We start from the raw sequence: 27,387 nt of genomic DNA on the forward strand, positions 1-27,387 counted from the left end.
CGGGAAGAGGTCAAATTTTCAACATGAACAGGAGTTTGAAAGAAGTTGATTCCAACCCTCATGCATGACTGTGAGGGTTCAAGACCAGTGGAAGAAGTAACTGCAGATATGATGCAAATAGTCAAAGAACTAGAATTAGAAGTAGAGCCTGAAGATGTGACCAAATTGCTACAATCTCATGATAAAACTTTAATGGATGAGGAGTTGATTCTTATGAACAGGAAAAGAAAATTCTTGAGATGGAATTTACTCTTTGTGATGATGCTGATGAAGACTGTTGGAATGACAACAAAGGATTTAAAATATTATATAACCTTGTAATGGCAAGGGTTTGAGAGGACTGACTTCAATTCTGAAAGAAATTCTACTGTGGAGGGGTGCCTGGGTGGCTCAGTTGGTTAAGCATTCAACTCTTGATTTCGGCTCAGGTCATGATCTCAGGGTCATGAGATGGAACCCCGCATTGGGATCTGAACTCAGCAGGGAATCTACTTGAGGTTCTCTCTTCCCCTTTCGCTCTGCCCCTCCCCCCTTCTCTCGCTCTCCCTCTCTCTCTCAAAATAAATAAATCTTTTAAAAAAAAGTTCTACTGTGGGTAAAATGCTATGAAATACCATCACATGCTACAGAGAAATTGTTCATGAAGCCAACAATCAATGTCGGAAACTTCACTGTTGTCTTATTTTAAGGAATTGCCACAGCCACACCAGCCTTAAGCAACCACCACCCTGATCAGTCAGCAGTTATCAACATCACGGCAAGACTCTCTACCAGCAAAGATTACAACTTGCTAGAAGCTCAGATGATGGTTAGCATTTTTTAGCACTAAAGTATTTAATTAAGGTGTATACATTGTTGTTTTAGACATAATGCTATTGCACACATAACAGACTACAGTGTAATGTAAACATAACTTTTATGTGTACTGCGCAAACAAAAAATTCCTTTCAACTTGCTTTACTGAAATATTCAATTTATTGTAATGGTCTAGAACCAGAATCTGCAGGGGGCAGAGGGAAAGTAGCCATTCTGAAATATACATGAGCATTCTGTTCTGTTCTTAATAAGGCCTGCCCTCAAAAGAAACTATTTTACCACAGCCTAACCTACTTGGGTTTTACCAGAAACTAAGAGACCTAGGGGAAGGGAAATAACTAACTCCAGCTTGCTCTGGCCTTCAACATGGGCATAAATAAATATCCAACTCCAGCCCCCTTTTAGCCTTCCTGTCTCACTTAAGAGGCAGACAATGAAAACCCCAGTGAAAATCGCAGCCAGGGAGGAGGGGGGAGACTGAGACCTAATAATATCGCAGCCAGGGAGGAGGGGGGAGACTGAGACCTAATAATAGGACTACAGAACACTTCCCCCCCACACACACCTTGCTGCATCAATAGGGCTCCTGATAATAATAGGGGAATAGAACTGAAAGCACATCTCAGATCTTATTTAAGAATAAATCCTTAGAGAAACACAAAGGTAACACAGAAGACAAAAACAAGTCATCAGAGGAAATTTTAGCCCCTAACTAGTAAAGCTACAGCAAACAGCAAACACAATCTTACCTCTAGCCAGATAAATATAAAACTTCACACTAAAGGCCTATTTACTTCAGTTCCTTTCATATCATATTCATTCAGTAAATATCTGACTTTGAACAAAAAATTAAAAGACATACTAAAAGGCAAAAACAAACAAAATCAGTCTGATGGGACAGACCAAGCATGAGAACCAGACTCAGATATGGCAGAGATGTTGAAATTTCAGTTTGGAAAGATAAAAAAAGTTCTGGAGATGGATGATGGTGGTGGTTACACAATAAATGTGTAATGCCACTTAAAAGTGGTTAAAATGGTAAATTTTATGTTATGCTATTTTACCACAATAAAAAAAAAAAGTCAAGGAGAAAAAAAAGAGCTATCAAACTGTAAAAAGACATGGAGGAAACTTAAATGCATATTGCTAAGTGAAAGAAGTCATTCTGAAAAGGCTACATACTGTATGATTCTAACTACATGATTTTCTGGAAAAGGCAAAAACTATGGAGACAGTAAAAATATCAGTCGTTACTAGGGTTTCAGAGGAAGAGAGGGAAGGATAAAGTGGTACAGCACAGGGGATTTTTAAAGCAGTGAAACTATCGTGTACGATACTGTAATAGTGGATATATGACATTATACTTTTGTCAAAATCCATAGAACATATCAAGAGTGAACCCTAATGTGAACTATGGACGTTAATTAAAAATAATGTATCAATATTGGCTTACTAATTGTAACAAATGTACCACACTAGTATGACATGTTAATAATAGGAAAAATGGGGAGGGGGAGGGAATATATAGGAATTCTGTATCTTCTGCTTAATTTTTCTGTAAAAAAACTGCTCCCAAAAAGTCTACTTTAAAAAAAGGATAGGGCGCCTGGGTTGCTCAGTTGTTTAAGCGACTGCCTTCGGCTCAGGTCATGATCCTGGAGTCCCAGGATCGAGTCCCACATCGGGCTCCCTGCTCAGCGGGGAGTCTGCTTCTCCCTCTGACCCTCTTCCCTCTCGTGCTCTCTCTCATTCTCTCTCTCAAATAAATAAATAAAATCTTTAAAAAATAAAAAAATAAATGAAAAATAAATAAAAAAGGGATAGCCAACTTGACAAAAGACCAACAAGGAAATATAAGATGTGAATGCCACCATAAACAAAATAGATCTACAAATATAATAGGACATTTCCCTCCCAGAGCAGCAGAATATGCATTCCTCTCAAGCACCCATGGAACATTCTCCAGGATAGACCATATGTTGGGCCATAAAACAAGCCTTGAGATTTTTTAATAATTGAAAACATGAAAAGTTTATTCTCCAAATAAAACAGAATAAAGGCAGAAATTGGTAACAAAAGGAAATTGAGTAAATTCACAAATGGGTGGAAATTAAGCAACAGACTCTTAAATAATCAACAAGTCAAAAAAAGAACTCGCAAAGAGAATTTTCAAATATTTTGCTGATAACAAAAATACTACATACCAAAATTATGGACTGCAGCTAAAGCAGTGCTGAGAGGAAAAGCTATAGCTACAAATGTGTACATTACAAATAGAACAAAGATCTCAATCAATAGCCTACCCATGCACCTTAAACTAAAAAAGAGAAACCTAAACCCAAAGAAAGCAGAAGGAAGAAAATAAGACTAAAATAGAAATAAATGAAATAGGGACGCTGGGGTGGCTCAGTTAAGCATCTGCCTTCGGCTCAGGCCATGGTCCCTGGGGTCCTGGGATCGAGTCCCACATGGGGCTCCTTTCTCAGCGGGGAGCCTGCTTCTGCCTCTCCCTCTGCCGCTCCCCCTGCTTGTGCTCGCGCTCTCTGACAAATAAATAAAAATCTTAAAAAAAAAAGAAAGAAATGAAATAGAGAATAATGAAAAATCAATGAAACCAAAAGTTGGGTCTTTGAAAATATTCCCAAAATTGAAAATCCTTTAGCCAGACTCACCAAAGAAAAAAGACAGTACTCATATTACTTAAAATCAGAAATTAAAGGGGAACTTCATTACCAATCTTAAAGAAATACAAATAATTATAAGGAAATACTATGAAAAACTATATGTTAGGAAATTTGATAACTTGGAAAAAATGGACAAACACCTAGAAAACACAAATTACTGAAACTGATCCAAGAAGAAACAGAAAATCTGAAGAGACATATAGCAAGGAAAGAGTCAATTAGTAATTAAAATACTTTCCCAAAAGAAAAGCCCAGACCAATATGGTATAATCTATTAAACAGTCAAAAAATTAATAATGCCAATCCTTAACAAACAGAAAGAACACTTTCAACTCATTTTATGAAGCCAGTATTACCTGGATACTAAACCAGACAAAAACATCACAAAAAAAACTATACACCATTATCTTGGGACTATAGATGCAAAAATTCTTTTAAAAAAATACTAGTAAATTAGTGTGTGTGTGTGTGTGTGTGTGTGTGTGTGTGTGTTTATGTTCCTGTATCCTACTACATGTAAAATATTTATACACCATGATGAAGTAAATTATCCTCAGAATGCATGCTTGGCTTAACAATCTAATATCAATTAATATGCCAAATAATAGAATAATTCGACAAAATCTAATACCTTTCATGATAAACAATACTCCATAAACTAGGAACAGAAAGAAATTTCATCAGTCTGATAAGGTAACCTATGAAAAACCTACAACTAACATCCTACTTTCAGTGAAAAAATTGGATGCTTTCCCCCAAGGTCAGGAATAAGACGAGGATATCCATTTTTACTAATTCTATTCAACATTATGCTGGAAATTCTATCCAAGGAAATTAGGCAAGAAAAAGTAAAAAGCATTCAGATTGGAAAAGAAGAATGAAACTCTATGTATTCACATGTGACATGGTCTTATATATAGAAAATCCTATGAAGTCCACTAACAATCTATTAGGACTAATAAACAAGTTCAGCAAAATTGCAGGAGACAAAATGAACATACAAAAATCAATTGTCTTTTTATACACTTGCAATGAACAATCCAAAAATGAAATTAAAAAAAAAATCTACTTACAATAGCACCAAAAAGAATAAAAAACTTAGAATTTAAGGAAAAAAGTGTCAAACTTATACCCTGTAAAGTACAAAACAGTACTGAATTTATTTTCAAAAGATCTAAATAAATGGAAAGATATCCTATGTTCATGGATCAGAAGACCAAGTGTTGCTAAGATGGCAATACTCCAAAACTGATCTATAGATTCAATGCAATTCCTATCAAAATACCAGCTGGCTTCTTTGTTGAAACTGACAAACTGATCCTAAAATTCATATAGAACTGCAAGGGACCTAGAATAGCTAAAAAATCTTGAAAAAGAAGAACAAAGTTGGAGGACTCACACATCCTCATTTCAAAACTTACTACAAAGCAATGGTAATCAAAAAAGTGTACCACGGCATAAAGCTGGACATATAGGATAATGGAATAGAACTGAGAGTCCAGAAGTAAACCCATACATCAACTGCCAACTGATTTTCAACAAGCGTGCTAAGACCTTTCAATTGGAAAGAATAGCGTCCTCAACAAATGGTGCTGGGACAACTGAGTAGCAACATCAAAGAATGAAGCTGAACACTTTCCTCACACCACATACAAAAATAACTCAAAACTGATCAAAAATCTAAATGTAAGAGCAAAAGCTATACAACTATTAGAGAAAACAGAGGGGTAAATTTTTATGACTTCACATTCAGCAACAGTTTCTAAGACAAGATAAACAACGACAACAACAACAAAAAGATAAATTAGACTTCATCAAAAATAAAAACTTTTGTGCTTCAAAGAACACTATCAAGAATGTGAAAAGACAACCCACAGACTGGGAGAAAATACTGCAAATCAGACACCTTATAAGGGAATTTTAAATTCACACTGTGGAAAATATGAAGACTATATAAGGAATTCTTACAACTCAACAGCAAATAGACAAATGACTGAAATAAAAATGAGCAAAGGACCTGAATGGACATTTCACCAAAGAAGATATACAAATGGCCAATAAGCACAAGAAAAGATGCTCAGTATCACAAGCCATCAGGGAAATGCAAATCAAAACCACAATGAGATACCATGTCACATCCACCAGGATGGCTACAGTCAAAAAGTTAGATAATTATGCAGCACCTGGGTGGCTCAGGCAGTTGAGCATCTGCCTTCTGCTCAGGTCATGATCTCAGGGTCCTGGGATGGGTCACCCCCCCAACTGGCTCCCTGCTCAGCAGGGAGTCTGCTTCTCCCCCTCCCTCTGCTCCTCCCCACTGTTCGTGCACTCACTTGCACACACACTCTCTCTCTCTCTCTCTCTCAAATAAATAAAATATTAAAAAAAAAAAGTCAGGGACACCTGGGTGGCTCAGTGGGTTAACCGTCTGCCATCAGCTCAGGTCATGATCCCAGAGTCCTGGGATCAAGTCCCGCATCAGGCTCCTTGCTCAGCGGGGAGCCTGCTTCTCCCTCTGCCTGCTGCTCCCCCTGCTCGTTCTCTCTCTCTCACTTTCTGACAAATAAATAAATAAAATCTTAAAAAAAAAGATAATAAGTGCTGACAAAGATGTAAAGAAATTGGAACTTTCATACACTGATTGTAGGAATGTAAAATAGTGCAGCCATTTTGGGAAACAGTCTGGCAGTTCCTCAAAGGTTAAACTACATGTCCAGCAATTCCACTCCTAGATATACACCCAATAGAAATGAAAACATGTATGCAAAAACTTGTACACAAATGTTTACAACATTATTCATAATAGCCAAAAGGTAGAAAAAACCCAAATATTCAACTGATGAATTAATAAACAAATAAAATATATCCATACAATGGAATATTATTCAGCCACAAAAAGGAATAAAGTACTGATCCATGCTATATACATGGATGTTTCCTGAAAACTTTATGCTAAGTGAAAGAAGCTGGTCAAAAAAGACATATTATTCCTTTTATATTAAATGCCCAGAACAGGCAAATCTAAACAGAGAAAAAAAGTTGATTAGATTAACAGTTGATTAGGGGAATGGAAGATGAGGGGATACCTAAAATGTCCAGGGTTTGGAGGTATTTTTTGAGATGACAAAAATGTTCTAAAATTGACTGTAATGATGGTTGCACATATCTATTAATATACTGAAAACCACTGAATTATGTACTTTAAATTAAGGATAAATTGTATATGAATTATATCTCAATAAACCTGTTGAAAATGTTTTTAAATAAGCCAACTAAGCATTTAAACAAAGCATTTAAGGAAAATAAAAATATACGGAAACAGTAAAAGATGAAAACTGAAATTAATGTATTAAATGATGAAAAGCAATAGAATTAAACTTAAATCCAAGAGCTGTTTCCTTCATTGAAAAAGCAAAATAAATAAATCCTTAGATCAAGAGAAAAATAAAACATAATTGCATAAAATCAAGAATGAGAAATGGAAATAACTACAGATGCAATGGAAAAAGTAAAGAATACTGTGTAGCACTCCATTATAATTAACAGGAAATTCTTGCTGAAATAATTTTCTACAAAAATCATAAATGACCAAAATTAACCAAGAAAAGTAAGTCTATATAAACCAAACCCTAAAAGGAACCCAAAGGCAAAGTAGTTTCATTAGTGATTATTTTTCAAACATGCAAGAAAAATTCTTATATTACTCAAACTGTTTCAGGGTATAGAAAAATAAAAATCCTTCCAGTACTTTGTATGAAAATGGTATAATAATGATGCTAAATTTGACAAAGACAGGTTAAGAAAACAATGTTTTTAAACTTAAAACCATAATCATTTATAAAATATCTGCAACTAAAACCCAGTAATTCCTTAAGAGAAAAACACACTACGGCATAGTTTTTATCCTAGGAAAACAAGAAAGGATTAATATTAAGAATAAAATTTGTATTAACAGTTCAAAAAAGATAAAGTATACACTGTGGACAAATTTGGAGATGGGGCAGAAAGGTGAAGAAGGGGTTCAGGCCTGTGTTCTCTTCTATGAAATGATAAGCTGATGGGAGGGTGTTGAACATCCGCAAGGGCTAGAAGATAAAAGAGTGAAGATGTGTAAGAAGCTGAAGGAAGAAACATACAAAGATTTCCAAAGACTGTTGATGACACAGTTAAAAGTTGGAGACCAAGAATTTCTGGTAATACCAATCCACATAACCAAATTATTTTCCCTAGCACAGCTCAGAAATTTAAATTCAGGAATTTTAAGAGGTGTTTGAAATGATCCATGTTGAATGGTCTGCAGGGACCAGTGTTAAGGCCAACACAGTAAAGACTGAACCACTCACTTCCCTGAACTCTTAAAATTAAGACTTGGTTGTAAGGCTGGGCACATTTTGCTCTGAACTTACACAGTCCCATGCCTTAGCTCAGTCTCAGGAACAGGACTACAAACTTAATCACTATCTTATACATTACCATTAGTACATCCTTATGATCTAGTACAAGATAACATGAGTGAAGCAAATTCTTACTATTTTGTCATTTAACTTGAGACTAGACTGAATTAATGTTTCCTATCACTTGGTCTCATCCTTTTAATACACTGCCTTAAATACTACACAACAAACTCATCTTTTTTTTTTATGTTATGTTAATCACCATACATTACATCATTAGTTTTTTTTTTTTAAAGATTTTATTTATTCATGAGAGAGAGAGAGAGAGAGAGAGAAGCAGAGGGAGAAGCAGGCTCCCCGCTGAGCAGGGAGCCCGATGTGGGACTCGATCCCAGGACCCTGGGATCATGACCTGAGCCGAAGGCAGATGCTTAACCATCTGAGCCACCCAGGCGCCCACATCATTAGTTTTTGATGTAGTGTTCCATGATTCATTGTTTGCGTGTAACACCCAGTGCTCCACGCAGAACGTGCCCTCTTTAATACCCATCACCAGGTTAACCCATCTCCCCACCCCCTCCCTCTAGAACCCTCAGTTTGTTTTTCAGAGTCCATCGTCTCTCATCTTTAAATGGTGCAGTTGGTTAAGCAATGGAAGGACTCTTGGTTTCAGCTCAGATCATGATCTCAGGATCCTGAGATCCAGCCCCAGGTCAGGCTCCATGCTCACTGTGGAGTCTAAGACTCTCTCCCTCTCCCTCTGTCCCTCCCTGCACTTGTGTAAGTGCGCTTTTGCATGCTCTCTCTCTCAAATGCACTCTCGCTCTCAAATGAATAGAGAAATCTTTAAAAAAAATAAGATTTTATAGTACATAAACGTCTAGCAAGACACATATTAAAGTTTCTCCTTTAAACACTTTCCAACTTATGCCAGTAAATTTTAATGTCAGTGAACTAAAGCAAAAAAATCTTAATACTCTTTATTATCATCTTAAAACTACCTTCACTACAGGGCGCCTGGGTGGCTCAGATGGTTAAGCGTCTGCCTTCGGCTCAGGTCATGATCCCAGAGTCCTGGGATCGAGTCCCGCATCAGGCTCCCTGCTCCTTGGGAGCCTGCTTCTCCCTCTGCCTCTCTCTCTCTCTATGTCTCTCATGAATAAATAAATAAAATCTTAAAAAAAAAAAAAAAAACTACCTTCACTACAGAACACCTTCATGTATTCTCCAAGGTAAACAGGGAAAATATCATATCTCATTTCTCTTAAAAAAAAAACAAAACAAGGGGTGCCTGGGTGGCTCAGTCGTTAAGCGTCTGCCTTCGGCTTGGGTCATGGTCCCAGGGTCCTGGGATCAAGCCCCACATCGGGCGCCCTGTTCGGCGGAAGCCTGCTTCTCCCTCTCCCACTTCCCCTGCTTGTGTTCCCTCTCTCGCTGTGTCTCTCTCTGTCAAATAAATAAATCTTTAAAAATAAATAAATAAAAGTAGAAAACAAAACAAAACAAACAAAAAAAAAAACCACCCCACACTTCTGGGGGGAAAAAACACTGGGCTCTAAGAAGCAAGGTTTTTATTACACATAGATTACTGTTAAATGGGATAATAGGGAGGGGCGCCTGGGCGGCTCAGGTCATGATCCCAGGGTCCTGGGATCGAGGCCCGCATGGGGGGGGGCTACTTCTCCGTCTCCCACTCCCCCTGCTTGTGTTCTCTCTCTCACTGTCTGTCTCTCTCTCTGTCAAATAAATAGTTAAAAAAAAATCTTTAAAAAAAAATGGGATAATAGGGAGACAAACCATAAGAGATTCTTAATCATAGGAAACAAACTGAGGGTTGCTGGAGGGGAGGGAGTTGAAGGGATGGGGCAACTGGGTGATGGACATTACAGAGGGCCAGTGATGTAATGAGCACTGGATGTTATATAAGACTGATGAATCACTGACCTCTACCTCGGAAACTGATAATGTACTGTATGTTAATTAATTTAATTTAAATAAACTGCTATTTAATTTGATTTGATCATTTGTCTTGAATCATTCCTTCTCTTACATTGCTTTATTTTAGATTTAGAGTTCAATTAGGTGGAATTATGGTGCTGTTTTCCTGTGGTAAGTGCCTTTTAAATAAAATCATTTAACCAAGGGGGGAAAAAATAGGATAATAATTTTTCACATTGGCTCTAATAAGAGTTAAAGTGGTTTAATATGCTCTTCCTCTAGGCTTAGAGATATAAATTTAAAATACTAATAGTTATTCAAACAAGAAGTCATAGAACAAAATAAAAGGAGACCTCACCCACAAGCATGGCTTTAATTATGGTCTCTATGCAGATAACTTACAACTTGAAATTTCCAAACCTAGACTTCTCCTCTTATCTCCAGAACCAATCTTATAATCTTCACACTCATCTCAGCCAATCCCATCAACCCCTCTCTCCATCGCTCCCACCATTATCCTGGCCATATCTCAATGTTTGACACAACCATTCACTGAATAATCTAACACCCAGACACGTTGTTGCCTTCATGTTCCACATTTAATCCATTAGTGTAGTAATAATGTAAAATTAATGTATAAGTGTGATGATTTCACCTCTTATATATGTTTTTAATTTATTAGAGAGAACGAGAATGAGCAGGGAGGAGGAGCAGAGGGGGAGGGAGAGACAGAGAAGCAGACTCCCTGCTGAGTAGATACCCACCCCCCCATCCCCACCCCCTCCCCGGACATGGGGCTCAATCCCAGGACCTGGAGATCATGACCTGGGCCGAAGGCTGACGCTTAAGCAACTGAACCACCCAGGTGCCCCTACCTCTTAAATATTTCTTGAATCAGTCTACTTTTTTCTATATCCACCAACACTTTCTGGTTCCAAAATATTACCATCTTTTGCCTGGCAATGCTGCAATGGCTTAATAATTAGCATCCCTGACTTACTGCTACTTCCCACCCCATCCTGCTGTCAAAGCTGTTCTCCACTCTGCAACAAAGTGATCTTTTTGAAACACACATCTTATCATTGAAAATGTTTTAAACATTTCCCAAATTTAACAATTCCATTTAAACAGTTCCAAAGCTCCAGAGATAAAGCCTTTATCCATTGGCCTTTGGTTCCCTGGAAATGCCATGTTCTCTCCAACAGCACCTTTCCACGTGCCTTTCCCTCAACTGGGAGATTTTCTCTTCCCTTTGTCTAGTTAACCTTTTTCGTCAGACGTTAGCTCTATCAGAACTTCCACTGGGAAGCTTTTGCCAGCTTCGCTAACAAGGTCAGATTCCCTTACCGTATGCTTTCAAAGTATATTAGCACATATCAGTTTTACTCTTATTTATGTGGCCAACTAAATTTTGTCTGCCTTCTTCTTACCTGAACACTAGAAAGGCAGAGGTTAAAAAAAAAAATGTTTGGGTTCACCAAGATTCCTCAGCATCCAGCATGACACTGTGAATGCCCATGGTGAATGTTCAATGAATTAAGTGCCCAATGGAATATTTACCAGGCAAAACAATAACTATTACTCTTTAATGATCAACAGTCTATAGGATTAAAGTCCAAAAGAACTTTCTGTGATGATAGAACTATTCTATATCTGCACTGTCCAATAATGCCACTAGTCAAGTGTGGCTACTGAGCACTTAAAAAGTGGTTAGTACAGGGGCGCCTGGGTGGCTCAGTCGTTGGGCGTCTGCCTTCGGCTCAGGTCATGATCCTGGGGTCCTGGGATCAAGCCCTGCGTCAGGCCCCCTGCTGGGCGGGAAGCCTGCTTCTCCCTCTCCCACTCCCCCTGCTTGTGTTCCCTCTCTCGTTGTGTCTTTCTCTGTCAAATAAATAAAATCTCTAAAAAAAAAAAAAGTGGTTAGTACAACAGAGGCACTGAATTTTTAATTTTATTTCATTTTAACTAAATAAGATGCAAAGAGCCACATGTGGCTAGTGATGGCTGTGCTGAACAGCACAGGTCTATAAAAAGTCTCTTCTCGGGCGCCTGGGTGGCTCAGTTGGTTAAGCGACTGCCTTCGGCTCAGGTCATGATCCTGGAGTCCCGGGATGGAGTCCCGGGATCGAGTCCCGCATCGGGCTCCCTGCTCAGGAGGGAGTCTGCTTCTCCCTCTGACCCTCTTCCCTCTCATTCTCTCTCTCTCTCAAATAAATAAATAAAATCTTTAAAAAAAAAAAGTCTCTTCTCTGTCTTTTCACTTGTACTTTGTTCACTCTGCACAGTTTATATCTTGTCTATAGAGCAGTCCTAGACAATAAACACTAGGCTTCTTTTGGTCCCCACGACGTGCCCTGCACAAAACAGAAACTTAATAAATGTCTGATGATTTGATATTCAAATTGAATAGCAAACCTTTTTTTTTTTTCCTCCCTGAAAAGCTAATGAATTAAATGTAGTTATTTTCAAAATGGTCTTCAGGAGCTGACCATAAAATCAACTCTTTCTCCCTTGTGTACTACCTTGTGCTTTCTAGTTTTCCAGACTGGAGCTGCAGCATAAGCCTTCTGCTACCTACGGGGGACTCCCCTTTATTGCTACAAACAAGGGTCCGGAGAGGTAATACAGGTGAGGAGCCTCTGGAGACTAATCATGTACTGTCCATAATCCACTGTAGTCCCTCAAGGAGAGTCCTGCCCTTCAGGCATACTAATCTGTCTCCCCAAGGGAGTCCCTGGAGAACCACTCTCTCCACTCCTACAAACGCCCTTTTCCCCTCCAGCCGGGTACGAGGAGCTCCACCTCCTCCCCAAAGCGTTGCTTAACCCACACCCGCTGGGAATAAGGACTCTCGGAACAGCTGGTGTAATTCAAAAGGCCCGGGACCCACAGAGAGGGGGAAACAAGAAAGGTCTTTGCCATAAAGAATGGGAGACTTGGCGTAGTCTGCCAGAACCTGGGAAAGAGTGGAGGCCCAGGACGCGAGACGGCCCCAACAAGCCTTTAAAAGCGCGCTTATTATCTGTCCGGCACCGTGGGCTGCAGCGAGCAGGAGGCAGCGGGGCAGAGAGCAGGCTGAGCGCGCAAAGACGCCCCGTCACCGTTGCCCGACTGCAGCCCCCATCTCTCCCCGGCCCGGCTCACCTTCTCCGGGCGGGTCCGCTTGTCCTCCGAGTAGCGGTGCCTCGAGAGCGACGACGGACGCAAAGGACGTTCGGGGTGCGCCTGCAGCCAGGCCTTGGCCTCTTCGTCGTCCTCTTCGTCCGTACTCTCCCGAGGCTGGCTCTCGTAGTTAAAGTGCGAATCCAGTTCCCGCCTCTCCTCTTCCTCCACCTCCTCCACCATCACCACCTCGTCAGAGTCCAGGTTCTCCCGCTCCTCCGCCTCTTCCGTCTCCTCCTCCTCCTCGAGCTCGCCGGGCCATGGTAGGTCTTCAGGCTCCATATTGGTGTCTCGCTCTAGGAGGCAGAGGAGGAGGGGGAGAGGGGAAAGGGGAGGGAGGGGAGGGGAGGAGAGCTGACAGGCGGTTGCAGCCGCGCGCAGGCGCAAAGACCGCCACCGCCTCGCGCGGGGCTCGGCGCAGAACGAACTGGGCGGGGCAGGGAGTGAAAGCGCGCGTTGCTAAGGACGCCCCGCGGAGGCCGGAGGTGTGGCGGGGGCTGGCGAGGGAGGGGCGTCACCCTCGTCACTCGCTGGGATCTCGCTCACAGTACTGAAAGCTCACAATAAACCCGGACTGGGCTCCTCTCGAGGGAGGGGAGAATTTAGTGTTCGACTGAGCAAGGCCAAAGCTGAATTTTGCCCATGCACCGAGGGGAGATCAGACCCTAGGACAAACCTATGATAATCAAACTTGCAAACTTAATTTTTAAAGGTTGAGTGCCTGCTAGGCGACAGGCTGTATGATGGGCACTTGAACCCAGCAGTGAAAAATGTCTGGGGCGGTAGAGAGGTTAAGAACCCCACGCTTGGGGCGCCTCGGTGACTCAGTCGTTAAACGTCTGCCTTCCGCTCTGGTCATGATCCCAGCGTCCTGGGATCGAGCCCCGCATCGCGCTCTCTGCTCGGCGAGAGGCCTGCTTCTCCCTCTCCCACTCCCCCTGCTTGTGTTCCCTCTCTCCCTGTGTCTCTCTCTCTGTCAAATAAATAAATAAAATCTTAAAAGGAAAAAAAAAAAGAACCGGACGCTTGGAATCAGAAAAAAGTAGAAGTTTGAATCCTGACATTGCCACTTAAAGCTGTGTGACTGAGCCTCTATAAAATGATAAGAGGCCATCACACAGGATGGTTGTGATGACTAAAGCAGATAACCAACGTGGAGGACTTGGTGGTAGGTATTATTCATTGATTATTGTGCAGTAACTCATTAAATGCTCACAGTTCGGTGAGATGAGTATTATTACCATTTCATATTTGAAGAACTCTAATGCTCAGAGAAATAACTTGCCGAAAGTCTCTTACCTAGTAATTGGCTGGCTGAGTTAGTGCCATCCCAAGTCTTCTGTAGATCCAGTAAATTACCTTGGCCCAGACCTATCAGCTGATAAAGGGCAAGTATTTGTACTGATAGTACATATATTTTTAGGTTAGTCAGTGACTTTGAAATGCTTTAGAAACAGAGATTTCCTGACTATTTCAGGAACTCCTGTAAAATGAATAGCAAATTAAAGAATCTTGAGAAGCTTTGCTATTACCTAAGGAGATAGCCATAATTAGAGTCCAGTGAAAATTCTCATGGTATCTATCCACAATAGCAAAGATAAACTGACAATGATATCGAACCAACATGGGTGGGGTAATTTTTAGGGGTATCGCCAACGATGTATGTCCTATCTGCCAATGACCCAATTCTAGCAAAACTATAAAGATAGAACGTAGACTGGAGCCCAAAGCCTCAGGCCTCCTATGAACACCTCTAAATGGACTGAGTACATTCAAATACAACTCTTCTTATGACAGGTTGAGGCTTTTCCTTACTGGAGAGCTATGGATGTAATGATAGAAAAAAATTGTTTGATTTTGTATTCCTGACTTGAGAAATCCCAGGGTACCTCTCCAGTAACAGGTACATACATTTCAGTGATACTGTTGTTAAATAATTCTGTAAAACTTTACCATTTACTTAGAAACTCCACTATCCTTATCATCCACAAATTTCAGGAAAATTAAAGGGAACTAATGGAATTCTGAAACTAATTACCGAAGCTCTCAGAAACTCTCAAATTTCCAAGGCCCAAAGTAGTTCCATTTGTCTTGATAGCAATGACATCAATCTATTGTAAGACCCACAAGTTATCTCCTTCTGAGTTAATAACAGATTCCCTCGTGTATTTGGGAATCCTTTCCAATACTAGATTCCACCTTAATACAAGTTGATATGACTAATTACTGCAGAGGACCCACACTATAACTCCTGTTTTATCAACAATAAAGCAACAAAGCACCCACCTAAGCAGCTTCTGCATGATCGGAAATCTAGAGATTCGGTCTTCTGAAAAAGAATCAGAAAAAAATTTCCATTGATCCTCAGTGGAAAAACCTCATCAGGCACAGTTAACAACAAACCAACAGTGAAACTCCAAAGGCATTGATCCTTGGATTCATGTTACCCAACTAAAAATACATGCATCATTTTTTTCTGAGATATTGGATGTCTAATCCATTGGAAGACCTCAAACTGAAGATTCTTGGGAATTCTCCAGAAGCTGCAGACTACAGAAATGGATAGCTTATGCCCATTACAACAGAACAAGATTAATTTTCTGATTCTTCAGCATCCTCTGTCCTACCACTAATCTTGCCTATTATGGTTTTGGACAACAACCTTTATTAACTACAGAATGATTTCTCTATATGATCTCCCTTATCTTCACACTGTCACTTTTGACTCCCTATGCCCTTCTGCCACTTAAGAAAAAACAATTTTAAAAAAGAAAGAGGGACACCTGGGTGGCTCAGTCGATTAAGCATCTGCCTTTGGCTTGTCGGGTCATATTCCCGGGGTCCTGGGATAAAGTCCCAGTCCTGCATCGGTTTCCCTACTCAGCGGGGAGTCTGCTTCTCCCTCTGCCCCTCCCCCTGCTTGAGCTCGCTCTCTGACAAATAAATAAATAAATACAATCTTTAAAAAAATAAAAAAGAAAGAAAGGGGGCGCCTGGGTGGCTCAGTCAGTTAAGTGTCTGCCTTCAGCTCAGCTCTGATCCCAGGGTCCTGAATCGAGCCCCATGATTTTTTTTTAAAGATTTTATTTATTTATTCATGAAAGAGAGAGAGAGAGAGAGAGAGGCAGAGAGAGAAGCAGGCTCTCAAGGAGCAGGGAGCCTGACACGGGACTCGATCCCAGGACCCTGGGATCATGACCTGAGCCGAAGGCAGACGCTTAACCATCTGAGCCACCCAGGCGCCCAGAGCCCCACGATTTGAGGCTTCTCCCTCTCTCTCTCTCTGCTGCTCCCTCTACTTGTGCTTTCTCAAGTAAATAAATAAAATAAAAAAGAAAGAAAAGAAAAGGAGAGGGAAGGAAAACAATACTCTCTGGTGTGTTTTTCTCAAACCCTGGCTACTGCTCTTAATTTTACAGCTGAAATATATAAGTCTTTTCAGCAGCTTCCACATTCCAAGTTGACAGTCTGAAAGACAAACTGATGTCTCCTGACTCTAAGCAGAGAACAAACTGGAGTTCTCCTTCAACTACACCATCCTTTAAACAAATGGCTGTATCCTTGAGTTACACCAATATGTCCCTATATCTTTTCACCCACTCTCCTTAGGACCCAAGACACAGGATGGTGTGGAGGATGGCCCTGGTAGAGAAAAGGAGATCAATAAGGAAATGACAACAATACTTTAGATGATGAATGACAGGATGCAGATAGTGGCGTGGAGATAGGAGAGGACAGATGCAAAAGCCACATGGAGATGACATCAGTAGGACCTGGTGACTGGGTGTGGGGAGGAGGGGTAGGAGGAAAGAGTAAGATAAATCCCCCATTTTAGTTTGGGCAGCCAAGCTGATGAAGGAAATACAGAAGTAGAAACATGCAGGTCTTTAGGGAAAGGTCATGAGTTCAATCCTTAGCATATTGAATTTTAGTTGCCTGAAAGATATCCAGTTCAGGATGTTCAGGTAGCAGTCGTAGATACAGGTCTGGGATTCGGGGAAGAGGGAGGTGTGGGTGGCTGACAGCAAGCACATAGGTGTTAGAGAAAGTCGCAACTCCGTATAAAACAGAAATGGGCCAAGGATGGAACCCTGAATAATATGCACATTCCAAAAGAGGAAGAGGAGAGCACAGACTGAGAAGAAACTACCAGAGAGATAGGAAGAGAACACAAGAGTGGTAAGATAGAGTATGGGAAATCAAATACAGTTGACTCTGAAGCAACACAGGTCTGGACTGCACAGATCCACTTATACACGGATTTTGGGGGGGTAAATACAGTACAGTACTATAAAAGTACTTTCTCTTCTTTATGATTTTCTTGATAACACTTTCTATTCGCCAGCTTACTTCATTGTAAGAATACAATACATAATACATAGAACATAAAAAATACGTGTTGATTTTTTTTAAGATTTTATTTATTTGTCAGAGAGAGAGAGAGCACAAGCAGGAGGAGTGGCAGGCAGAGAGGCAGAGGGAGAAGCAGGCTCCCCGCCAAGCAAGGAGCCCTATATGCTACTCTATCCCAGGACGCTTAACCAACTGAGCCACCCAGGTATCCCCAAAATATGTGTTAACTGACTAGGTTATCAATAACACTCCTTCTGATCAGCAGTAGGCTATAAGTAGTTAAGTTTTTGAGGAGTCAAGTCATATATTGATTTTCAACTGCGTGGTGGGGAGGCTCCCCTAATCCCAGCATTGTTCCAGGGTCAACTATAGTTTTAAGACAGAAGAGGCCAAAAGCATCAAATGCAACAGAAAGACAAAATAAGAACTGAAAAGCACCTAATGAAATTGACATTAAAGAATTATTGGTAACTTGCACAAGAAATTATTTTGCTGGAATGGTGGACTCCAGATGCAACAGTCGGGAAATGATTGGAGGTGAGGAAGGTAAGACATTGAGTCTAGAAAGGAGGATTTTGGTCATGAAAAGAAAAAAAAAGGAATAAGGTAGTAGCTAGAACAGGAAAGAAACCATGACAAGAGTTTTGTTTTGTTTTTTGATATGGAATACAACTGAGTTTATTACTATGCTGAGAAGATTGACCCAAAGGAAAAAAGGACATTGAAGCTAGAAAACAAAAAGATAATTGATACAAGCAGAGAGGATGACAGGGGATTCAAGTGGAAGGATTACCCTCAAATAGAAGTATGGCTTTCTCATAGAGGAGAGAGAAGACAGGTATCAACAAAGATCTTTTGCTCGGGCAACTGGAGGAAGAAGTTGACTGAATTCATGTTCCCTGGTTTTTATTCATGTTAATCAAAATGTGGTCTGCAGACCATCTTCATTAGAGTCACCTGAAGTATATGTTTTATGAAGAATCCCAGCTGCTATCACCCAGAGAATAAGACTTAGGAAGTCTGGGTTGGTGCCCAGGAATCTGATCTTTAAACTAGCACTTGATACCTCTGACCCCCAAGTAATGTTGATGCACCATAATGGTTGAGAACCACTCCTTTCTTTTCTCTGTGCAATATCAAGGACAATACAGTGCTTCTCCACCAACTATAGAAAATCTTCCCCCTACCTGCCACCTAGCAGCCAAGGCATGGACATGTGGCCTAGATTGACACCTGTGGATGTTCCCATGCGTGACTCTGACACTTAAGGGAGTGAAACAGAAGCAATTCAGAACTGTACTACTCAAAAGCATAGTCTGGGGACTGGTAGCATCACCTGAGAAGTTCTTAGAAATGTGAACTCTCAGGCCCTGTTCGGACCTCCAAACCTGTACTTTAACAAAATACCCAGATGGCTCAGAGGCACATGAAAGCCCCAAAATGATAGAAATTTCAAGAGGTTCTTGTCTCCCTGAACTGCAGGGTAAAGAAATGGGTTGGGTTGGGGCACCTGAGTGACTTGGTCAGTTAGGCAGCTAACTCTCGATTTCAGCTCAGGTTATGATCTCAGGGTCATGAGATCGCGCCCCACGTCAGGCTCCATGCTCAGCACGAGTCAGCTTGAGATTCTCTCTCTGCCTCTCTCTTGCCCTTCTCCCTGCTCGTGCTCCCTCCCTCTCAAATAAATAAATAAAAATTAACCAGAAAGTTCAGCAGTAGCAACAAACAAGGGAACATGACCTCAGTCATGGGTTCTGTTCTCCAGTGTTCCTTGGTTCTTGCCTTTCTTGGTCAGCTACTCATACTTAGTGCAGGTAAAAATCACAAAATCTCAGCAATTTATAATAAAAAGTGCTGTTTCTTGCTCATGCACCAGCTGGTTGTCTGGAGATAATCTGTTTCAGGCTGCAGTGTATGAGTTAGTTGGGGTGACTATAGTCCACAAGTCTTCCATTCTTTGGGGACCAGCCCATTACTCAAAGAATGCTCCTTCCGTGAGGGAGGTAGGAAGAAGCTCTCAAAAGTGAGTGGAAACACAAATGCCTCTTAAGGCCACAGTCACATTGTCACTTTCTCCCATACATCATTGCCCAAAGCACCTCACATGGCTAAATTTGACATCTTATCTCTCCTATGGAGGTTGATGGAATACAGGAAATAAATATTTACTGAATGATGAACCTAACATACAATACCACCCCTTTTCAAAGCCTAAGCCTCGTTTCCAGCTTCCCCACTGGTTCTATGGGTCCCACAATATCCTTCTAGTAAGTTCCTTTTCTGCTGAAGTTAGCCAGCATCAGCTTCTGTCAGTTGAGACCAAAACCTGTCACTGATCCACAGAAGGAAATGTAGGCCAAATAGGGGAGAAGGTAGAGAGCCCCAGGATGCAGCTGTCAGACTCAGAGAAAAAGCACTGAGAGACTATATGCACAAGATGGTTAGACAAATAAAGGGATGAATAGAGAAATAGGAGGTCTTGGCTGGAGACCAAAATATTGCAGTTGTAAAGGTCCAAGATTTGGCTACAGGAGTTTAAAATGCCCAAGGTGTGGCTACAGGAGAAAGTTCCTGAAATAAGTCTCCCCGTGTATTTATTAAAAACCCCTGGGATAGAAACAGAGCTGAATGACAAAGAAGGTGAGTCAGGTGCCACATTCTTTCTGCACATTATCCAGATAAGTCACAAGGAGGACCATGTGGACATCAAAGGGACAGAGAGGGGTTCCTGGGTAGCTCAGCTGGTTGAGCAGCTGAGTCTCGATCTCAGCTCAAGTCATGATCTCTCAGTCCTGAGATAGAGCTCTGTGTCAGCCTCTGTGCTCAGCAGGGAGTTGGCTTGGGATTCTCTCTTCCTCTCCCTCCCACTCCCACTCACTCTCTCTCTCAAATAAATAAAATATTTTTTTAAAAAGGAGCGGCAGCGCCTGGGTGGCTCAGTCAGTTAAGCGTCTGCCTTCAGCTCAGATCAAGATCCCAGGGTCCTGGGATCAAACCTCACGTCTGACTCTCTGCTCAGCAGGGAGCCTGCTTCTGCCTCCCCCTCTGCCTGCCACTCCCCCTACTTGTGCCCTCTCTCTCTCTCTTTTTCTGTCAAATAAATAAAGAAAATCTTAAAAAAAAAAAAAAAAAGGAGGGGAGGGGCCGGAAGGAAAGGAAGCCTAAGGCTTGTTGAGCACCAAGCACTGTGATGGGTATTTTATAATAATTGTCTCTTCTAATCTTCACAACAATTCAGCAAAGCATTTTACAGATGAGGACATCAAGGTTCAGATAAGTTAAATCATTTTCCCAATATAACCCAGCCAGTAAGAGGGGGTGCAATGTAGCTTTAAGCCCAGTTTGTCTGACTACATGGTCCATGATCCTTCCTGTTGAACCATACAGTGCAGAAGCTTCCAGTGGAGTAGTATGAGCAGGCACAACACAAATCCTAGCCCTCTTTTAAGTGGAACATAGGAAACTCAACTTCCCTTGCAGAAGCTGCAAGGACAGCTGTATCCTCAGGAGCAAGCTATGTGTCAGTTAAGGATAGGTTGAGGTAAGAGGCTGTGGGGGCAGGGAAGTTTGTCTACAATTTTAGCACAGGTTTGGAGGAAGGAGGTCAGCATTGAAGGACAAGCCAAAGAAGACTTTAAAAAATGTTTTTTTAATTTATTTATTTGACAGAGTGTGAGAGAGCACAAGCAGGGGGAACGGCAGAGGGAGAGGGAGAAGCAGGCTCCCTGCTCAGCAGGGAGCCCAATGCAGGGCTCGATCCCAGGACTCTGGGACCATGCCCTGAGCCAAAGGCAGACACTTAACCAACTGAGACACCCAGGCGCCTCTAGCCAAAGAAGACGTGCAGAAATGTGCAGATGAAAGCCTTGTAGCAAAGGGAAATTAAAAGAGTTTGCATTCTTTTATGTGGCTGAGGATGAAACTTAAAAGATATGGAACGAGTTTCCATGATAGACCATTCTCTACAGGGGAACAAGAGTGATCAGTCCAGTTAAATAATTAATCAGAGTATTTCATGTCTTTATTCAAAGTCCTACAAGGACTTTCAGTCTCATTCAGAATAAAATCCAAAGTCCTAACCATGGTCTACAAAAGCCTCATGATCTGGCTCCTGCCCAGATACCTCTAGATTTAAACTCCTGCCCATCCCTCTTCCTCACCTACTTAAGCCACGCTGGCCTCCTCACTGTTCCTCAATACGCAAGCCCACACCCACCTCAGAGCCCTAGCATCTGCTGCTGTTCCCAGGGCCTGGAACACACTTCCACAGAGTCTGCTTGCTTTATCAGAGAGCCCTTCTCTGATAACCTAGTATAATCACCAATGCTTTCTTTTACTTCTTACAACTTATCACCACTCAACATTTGTTTGTTTATTGTCTCCCCCCACTAGGATACAAGCTGCATGAGAGAATGGATTTTATCTGTTTTGCACACCACTCTGTGCCTAGTGCCTAAAACAGCATCTGGCATATAAGGTGGTGCTTGGTAAACATTGTTGAACAAAATCAATGGAGATTGCATTGAACTGGCTGGTCAAAAGATTCTGAATAGAACTTCAGAATAAATTTGGTTTCACTGGAGCTGATAAAGATGTCTGCCTACTGGAGAACCTTTAATTTCCTTTCTCAGCTGGCTTCTGGAAGCTAACTATAACCTGCAGTTGACTCCTGGTGGCAAATTCTCCTTTAGGATGAGTCATTTCCACTGATGGTTAAATTAATCCACTAATAGCTTCATTTTCATGGTGCTTTTATAATCAGAAAAAGAAATTACAAATGTTAATACGTGGCATAGGTAGACAGAAATTCTGTTTTATATATGCATATGTTTGTCTACATGTGTATACATATAAAAGAAATTTATATATGATAAACCAGTGAGGATAACTTGGACTATGCAATACATTTCTATTCCCGTGAGTACAAAATTTCTATGTCAACTCACTGATCCCCTTGATGGTTGCTACACTGTGAATCCTCTATCTGGGCTTTTCACAAACTTTAAACAACATCTCAATTGGCCACAGATAATTTGAGCACCACTGGATACTTTGGGTCATAAGAAGCTAGATGCCAGAGCAGTTTCAAGAAGCTGAAGTTTTTTTCTTATTCCGGACTTGACTCAAATCATGTAACCCTTCCAGGTTACTTTGTCAACGGGTTGGAGTACAGGTTACTCAGTAAATGTGGCATATCTTGTCTCAAAAATCCGGAATGATCTGCTTTATAGCATACATTTTTCTTAAAGGTACAGATGCAAGATGGATTGTTTTTGTTGTTGTTGTTTGTTTTTCTTGCTACTTATTTTTTTTATTTTGAAGGTAACATCTCCACATTCCTCAGGCCACTGGATTCCCGGACACTTCCTTGAAGTGATACCTTGGAATTTTTGTGGGATTTCCCACTTTCTAGTATATATATATATATTTAATCAGAGAACTGAGGATAACTGCTACATCCTGCTCCCTAGTCCTATCAGAATGAATGTCATAAATTTATTGGATCAAAGCAATATCCAATAGGATGGTGAGTAAGCATAAAGACCAAATTATGATCCAATGCTACACTGAAGTAGCACTGAGCCAAGAGAATATACAACGGACCTTCCAGGTGAAAGCAATTTCCTCTCCTAGTCTCTGCTTATTGGGTGATAGAAAAAAGATCAATAGCAGCCTACCAGGTACCAGGAGCTGAGTTGATTTTTCCTCCAGCAAAGAGATCACATTTGAATCAGCAGCTACAATTGAAGTTACACTTGATTAAGCTTATAGTCATCCAATAACATTATCCAAGACACACTTCGAACAGATGAGTGAAGTGATGTAATAAGAGTCATCACTTACAAATATTTCAAGTCTTTGATGATGCCTAATTATAGAAATTCCCCCAAGTGATATGATATTGTGTTTAGTTTATAATTTGGATAGGGAAGGCAATCTCCAGGAACTTCCATTTGGTCCTTTCTACCATAGTAGACAAGATTTCATGGGTCAGAGGGCGCCTGGGTGGCTCAGTTGGTTAAGCGACTGCCTTCGGCTCAGGTCATGATCCTGGAGTCCCGGGATCGAGTCCCGCATCGGGCTTCCTGCTCAGCAGGGAGTCTGCTTCTCCCGCTGACCCTCTTTCCCTCTCGTGCTTTCTATCTCTCATTCTCTCTTTCTCTCTCAAATAAATAAATAAAATCTTTAAAAAAAAAAAAAAGATTTCATGGGTCAGAGAGCAATGTATATGTATATTCTCCTCCCAGTACCTGAGTATTTCTACTCCAACTATAAACTCAGGAACTAGGAAAATAAACAGGAAGGATTTGAAGATCCACTTGACCCCTATGAGAAGAATGGTAGCCAAACCTTCATCTCCTAGCTCTTATAAGCCCTGTCTTGACTGGTGGACCACAGTGGAATTCAGGTTCCTTAGGGATTAATTCTGGCTCATAGGCAGTAACTAATAATTCCTGGGAGGTCTGGATATATTTCTCTTTCATCAGGCTAAGTTACCATGGTAAATAGGCACAAGTCTTTCCAGGGAAGTCTAGGAATAACAGTTATCACACAGTCCTTCCTCAAGAGTTCCTGATCTCTCCATCCATCAAGGGGCCCTGGGACATTGAATTGACTCAGAAAATGGAAAAAGGGTAAGAGGCCATGACTCTTCATTGTGATGGCTTAAGTCAGGATTCTTTTTGTACACCAAAAGGTGTTTTTTTCCCCCAGTTACACGGTTTAAGTAGAACCTTACTGAGCTGTCTGTTTTGGCCCTGAGTATCCCATGTTGGCCACCATCAAAATTTCCTATAGGTCAAACTATTCTGATTACCACTCTAGCCCTGCTGCCTTTTATGGTAGCCATGCTCACATTTCTTTGTTGGGTAAGTGCCACTCTATGGCCTCCACCATTCTGGGATATGATTATCTCCATTGAAATCAAGGAGTACATTTCAGTAGCCGAATATCCCCCTTCATCCTCAGTCTACAGAGGACAATTACTTGTACCTCATAAAAATATAGGGCTCTTCTCACCAGTATATATTTCTATGCCATAATGAAGGGAATGTTCTCTGAGCCTTTTTGGCTCAGGAAAGGTGAGTGAATGATAAATCCACATTTAATAAATCTACTCAAAAATTCCAAACTACTAAAGTCTTTGGATTTTTCTATATCAAATCAAAGAGTTTCTGGTATCTCAACTTCATATATCATACACCACACCAGGCTTCCAACAGCTGACCAAGCAGATAGATCCTCTAAAACTAAGCAAATTTAGGCCATCGTAAAATTGTGTCCCTAATCTCTTGAACTCCATGTCCACATATATTAGCCATGTCCTACTGAAATAAATTAGCAAAATGTTGCAATTCTTTTACTAAGTAACATCTGACTTCAATTGGTCCTGTGGAACATAAGCCACCATGACTCATATATGTCTGGATGTAATGAGAGGGGTGGAAAGGGTATGAGGAGAATTGGCATCCACTTGCAAGGAAACTATCTCATGTGAGGTCATAAGAAAGACTTCAAGCATCAGACAAAGGCAAGGAGACAGTAGTATTCTTTTGCTATCAAGATAGGCTCAGTGAGGTTTGAGGTACTTGGTATCAGCCAGATCCCAAATTTCCCCATTCCAAATTTCATGTTACCACTCTTTCCCATTCTATGCCCTAACTTTTATCTAAAAGATTAGACAAGACTGTGGGTTCAACCTATGTTAATCCAGCAACCCAGTTAACCTCAGCCACGTGGGACCACATGAAGAGATTCTTTTAGGGCAGTCACGGGAACTCCCTGGTTCTCTAACCATAGCTTGAGGCAAGAATTGAAAACCCTAAGACTTTCATTTTCTTTCTTTAAGCCCAGTTAAAAAAATAGCCAGACTAAGCCATAGCCTTTATATTCCATATGCCTTTCACATGGATCACAGTAACCACTTTGATCATTAAGGCATTGTCTTCAATATGGACGTCACTCCATATAACCACAGATGACAGTTAAAGTAATGGCTCACCACTGTGTACCATGTACCATGCCAGCAACCCATCTTCTGATGTTAAACAGATCATCACAGCTTTCAACTACAGCCAGGTCAGATAACCAATCTCACCTTTCCATCTTAGTAAGGTATTATTGCCCGCAATCACAGCCAGCACCGGTCAGAGTTATTTGTTTCAGCCAACAGAATATACTCCAGCATGTTTCAATGGAGAGAGATTTATTGTAGAATATTATCTATAAGAATAGACAAGAAATTTTGGGTGATAATGCAGCCAGGAGAAACACCCAACCTCACATGGAAGGTCCCAATGGAAAGCCTACAGCTACCACTACCTTTGACAGACATGTATGAGGCTAGGGACAAGACAGCAGGAAGGAGGGGCACCTGGGTGGCTCAGTTGTTTAGCGTCTGCCTTTGGCTCGGGTCATGATCCCAGTGTCCTGGGATCAAGTCCCGCATCAGGCTCCCTGCTCTGCAGGAAGCCTGCTTCTCCCTCTCCCACTCCCCCTGCTTGTGTTCCCTCTCTTGCTGTGTCTCTCTCTGTCAGGTAAATAAATCTTAAAAAAAAAAAAAAAGAAGACAGCAGGAGAGATCTCCAATACAGCTTCCCCCAAAAGAATCAAATGCTTCCACCGCCTGATATGTATGGCTACTTCCTATACTGCTCACTTCTAGCATCTAATACTGCACAGGTGTATTTACTTGGATGAATTGTTCAAAGCCTGGAATTTTGTTGTTTTAATTTTCCAACCTCTCTTTTATGAGAAAGGCTAGAAGTGGGAGGCTATGGATATTGAATGACTCCATCTTCATTCCTGCAACAATCAGAAACACCTTTTGTCCAGCAAATGTACTCCTGGAAGTCTATCTCACAGAAACAAAAGCACTCACATGTAAAGATCTATGTAAGAATGTTTATTACAGATACTTTTGTAAGCAACAAAAATCCGTAAACAAAGTGAAGGCCCAACACTAAGAACATGGTTGAATTCATTACAGTGCATGTAGATCTCTGAGTGCTATTATTATAAAGAAGAAGTAGAGTTCTTTTTTTTTAAGATTTTATTTATTTATTTGACAGAGAGAGACACAGCGAGAGAGGGAACACAGGCAGGGGGAGTGGGAAAGGGAGAAGCAGCTTTCCTGCTGAGCAGGGAGCCCGATGTGGGGGCTCGATGTGGGGGCTCGATCCCAGGACCCTGGATCATGACCTGAGCTGAAGGCAGACACTTAACGACGGAGCCACCCAGGCGCCCCAAGAAATAGAGTTCCATAAGGTGACTGGGAGGGATTTCCTCAGGATGATTTTGACTGAGAAAAACAAGATAGAGACAAATGTATATTATGTGATCTTGTTTTTGTTTAGAAAACTAAAAGAAACTATATATAATGCATATGTGTATATGATTATATGAATATAATAAAAAAACCATAGAAGAAATATACACCAGGTTTAGAACATGGGTTATCTGGAGAGATATGGAGTGATATATGTGTGAGGGAAGGAAGGACTATACCAAGAGAGGGAAGAAAAAAAGAAAGAAGACTACATTTGAAATTTATGGGATGGATTCTGGGAAGGTGGCCATAGCAGCGGCAGCAAAGTTATTCAATCTCTACAAATCTCCACATAAAAGCAGCAGAACAACTAGATAGCAAAACCAAAGCACATGGAAAATATTCTAAACTAAGGTTTGGATTTGCCGGATTTGGCAAATGAAAATGCAGAATTCCCAATTAAATTTGAATTTCAGATAAACAATGAATAATTTTTTTTAGTATAAGCATGTCCCAAATATGGCATAAAAAAATAAACAGACGAGACCTAAATGGGGGAGGGGAACTGTGCCAGAAAAATCCCAGAAAGCAAGCCACCATGTTTTTGAACACTATACAAAAACAACAGAAGAGGGAGCTCTATGAAATTAGAAAAGCTTTCCTGAACTCCATTTTTTTTTTAAGACCAGGAAAACTAATTTCGCATAAAAATAAGAAAGGGAATAGTATCAAGGTCAAATCCCACACAAAATTACTATAAGAAAAAAGATAA

General features: G+C 40.9%; 1 protein-coding gene across 4 annotated transcripts in view; it reads right to left on the minus strand.

Annotated features, from left to right (window-relative positions):
* Positions 1 to 13,286, minus strand: part of ALMS1 (ALMS1 centrosome and basal body associated protein) — a 208,625-nt gene extending 195,339 nt beyond the window's left edge. For all 4 annotated transcript variants that reach the window (XM_088026459.1, XM_028116263.2, XM_088026458.1 and 1 more), the window contains exon 1: positions 12,977 to 13,286. In XM_088026459.1, the coding sequence (XP_087882585.1) occupies positions 12,977 to 13,276 (300 nt within the window). In that variant the 5' untranslated portion in view covers positions 13,277 to 13,286. The remainder of the gene's footprint in view (positions 1 to 12,976) is intronic.
* Positions 13,287 to 27,387: the final 14,101 nt, after the last annotated feature.

The sequence above is a fragment of the Eumetopias jubatus genome, unplaced genomic scaffold (assembly GCF_037043125.1).
Source record: "Eumetopias jubatus isolate StellerSeaLion01/CBP00866 unplaced genomic scaffold, mEumJub1_p1.0 scaffold_9, whole genome shotgun sequence".
In the NCBI taxonomy this organism is placed as follows: Eukaryota; Metazoa; Chordata; class Mammalia; order Carnivora; family Otariidae; genus Eumetopias; species Eumetopias jubatus.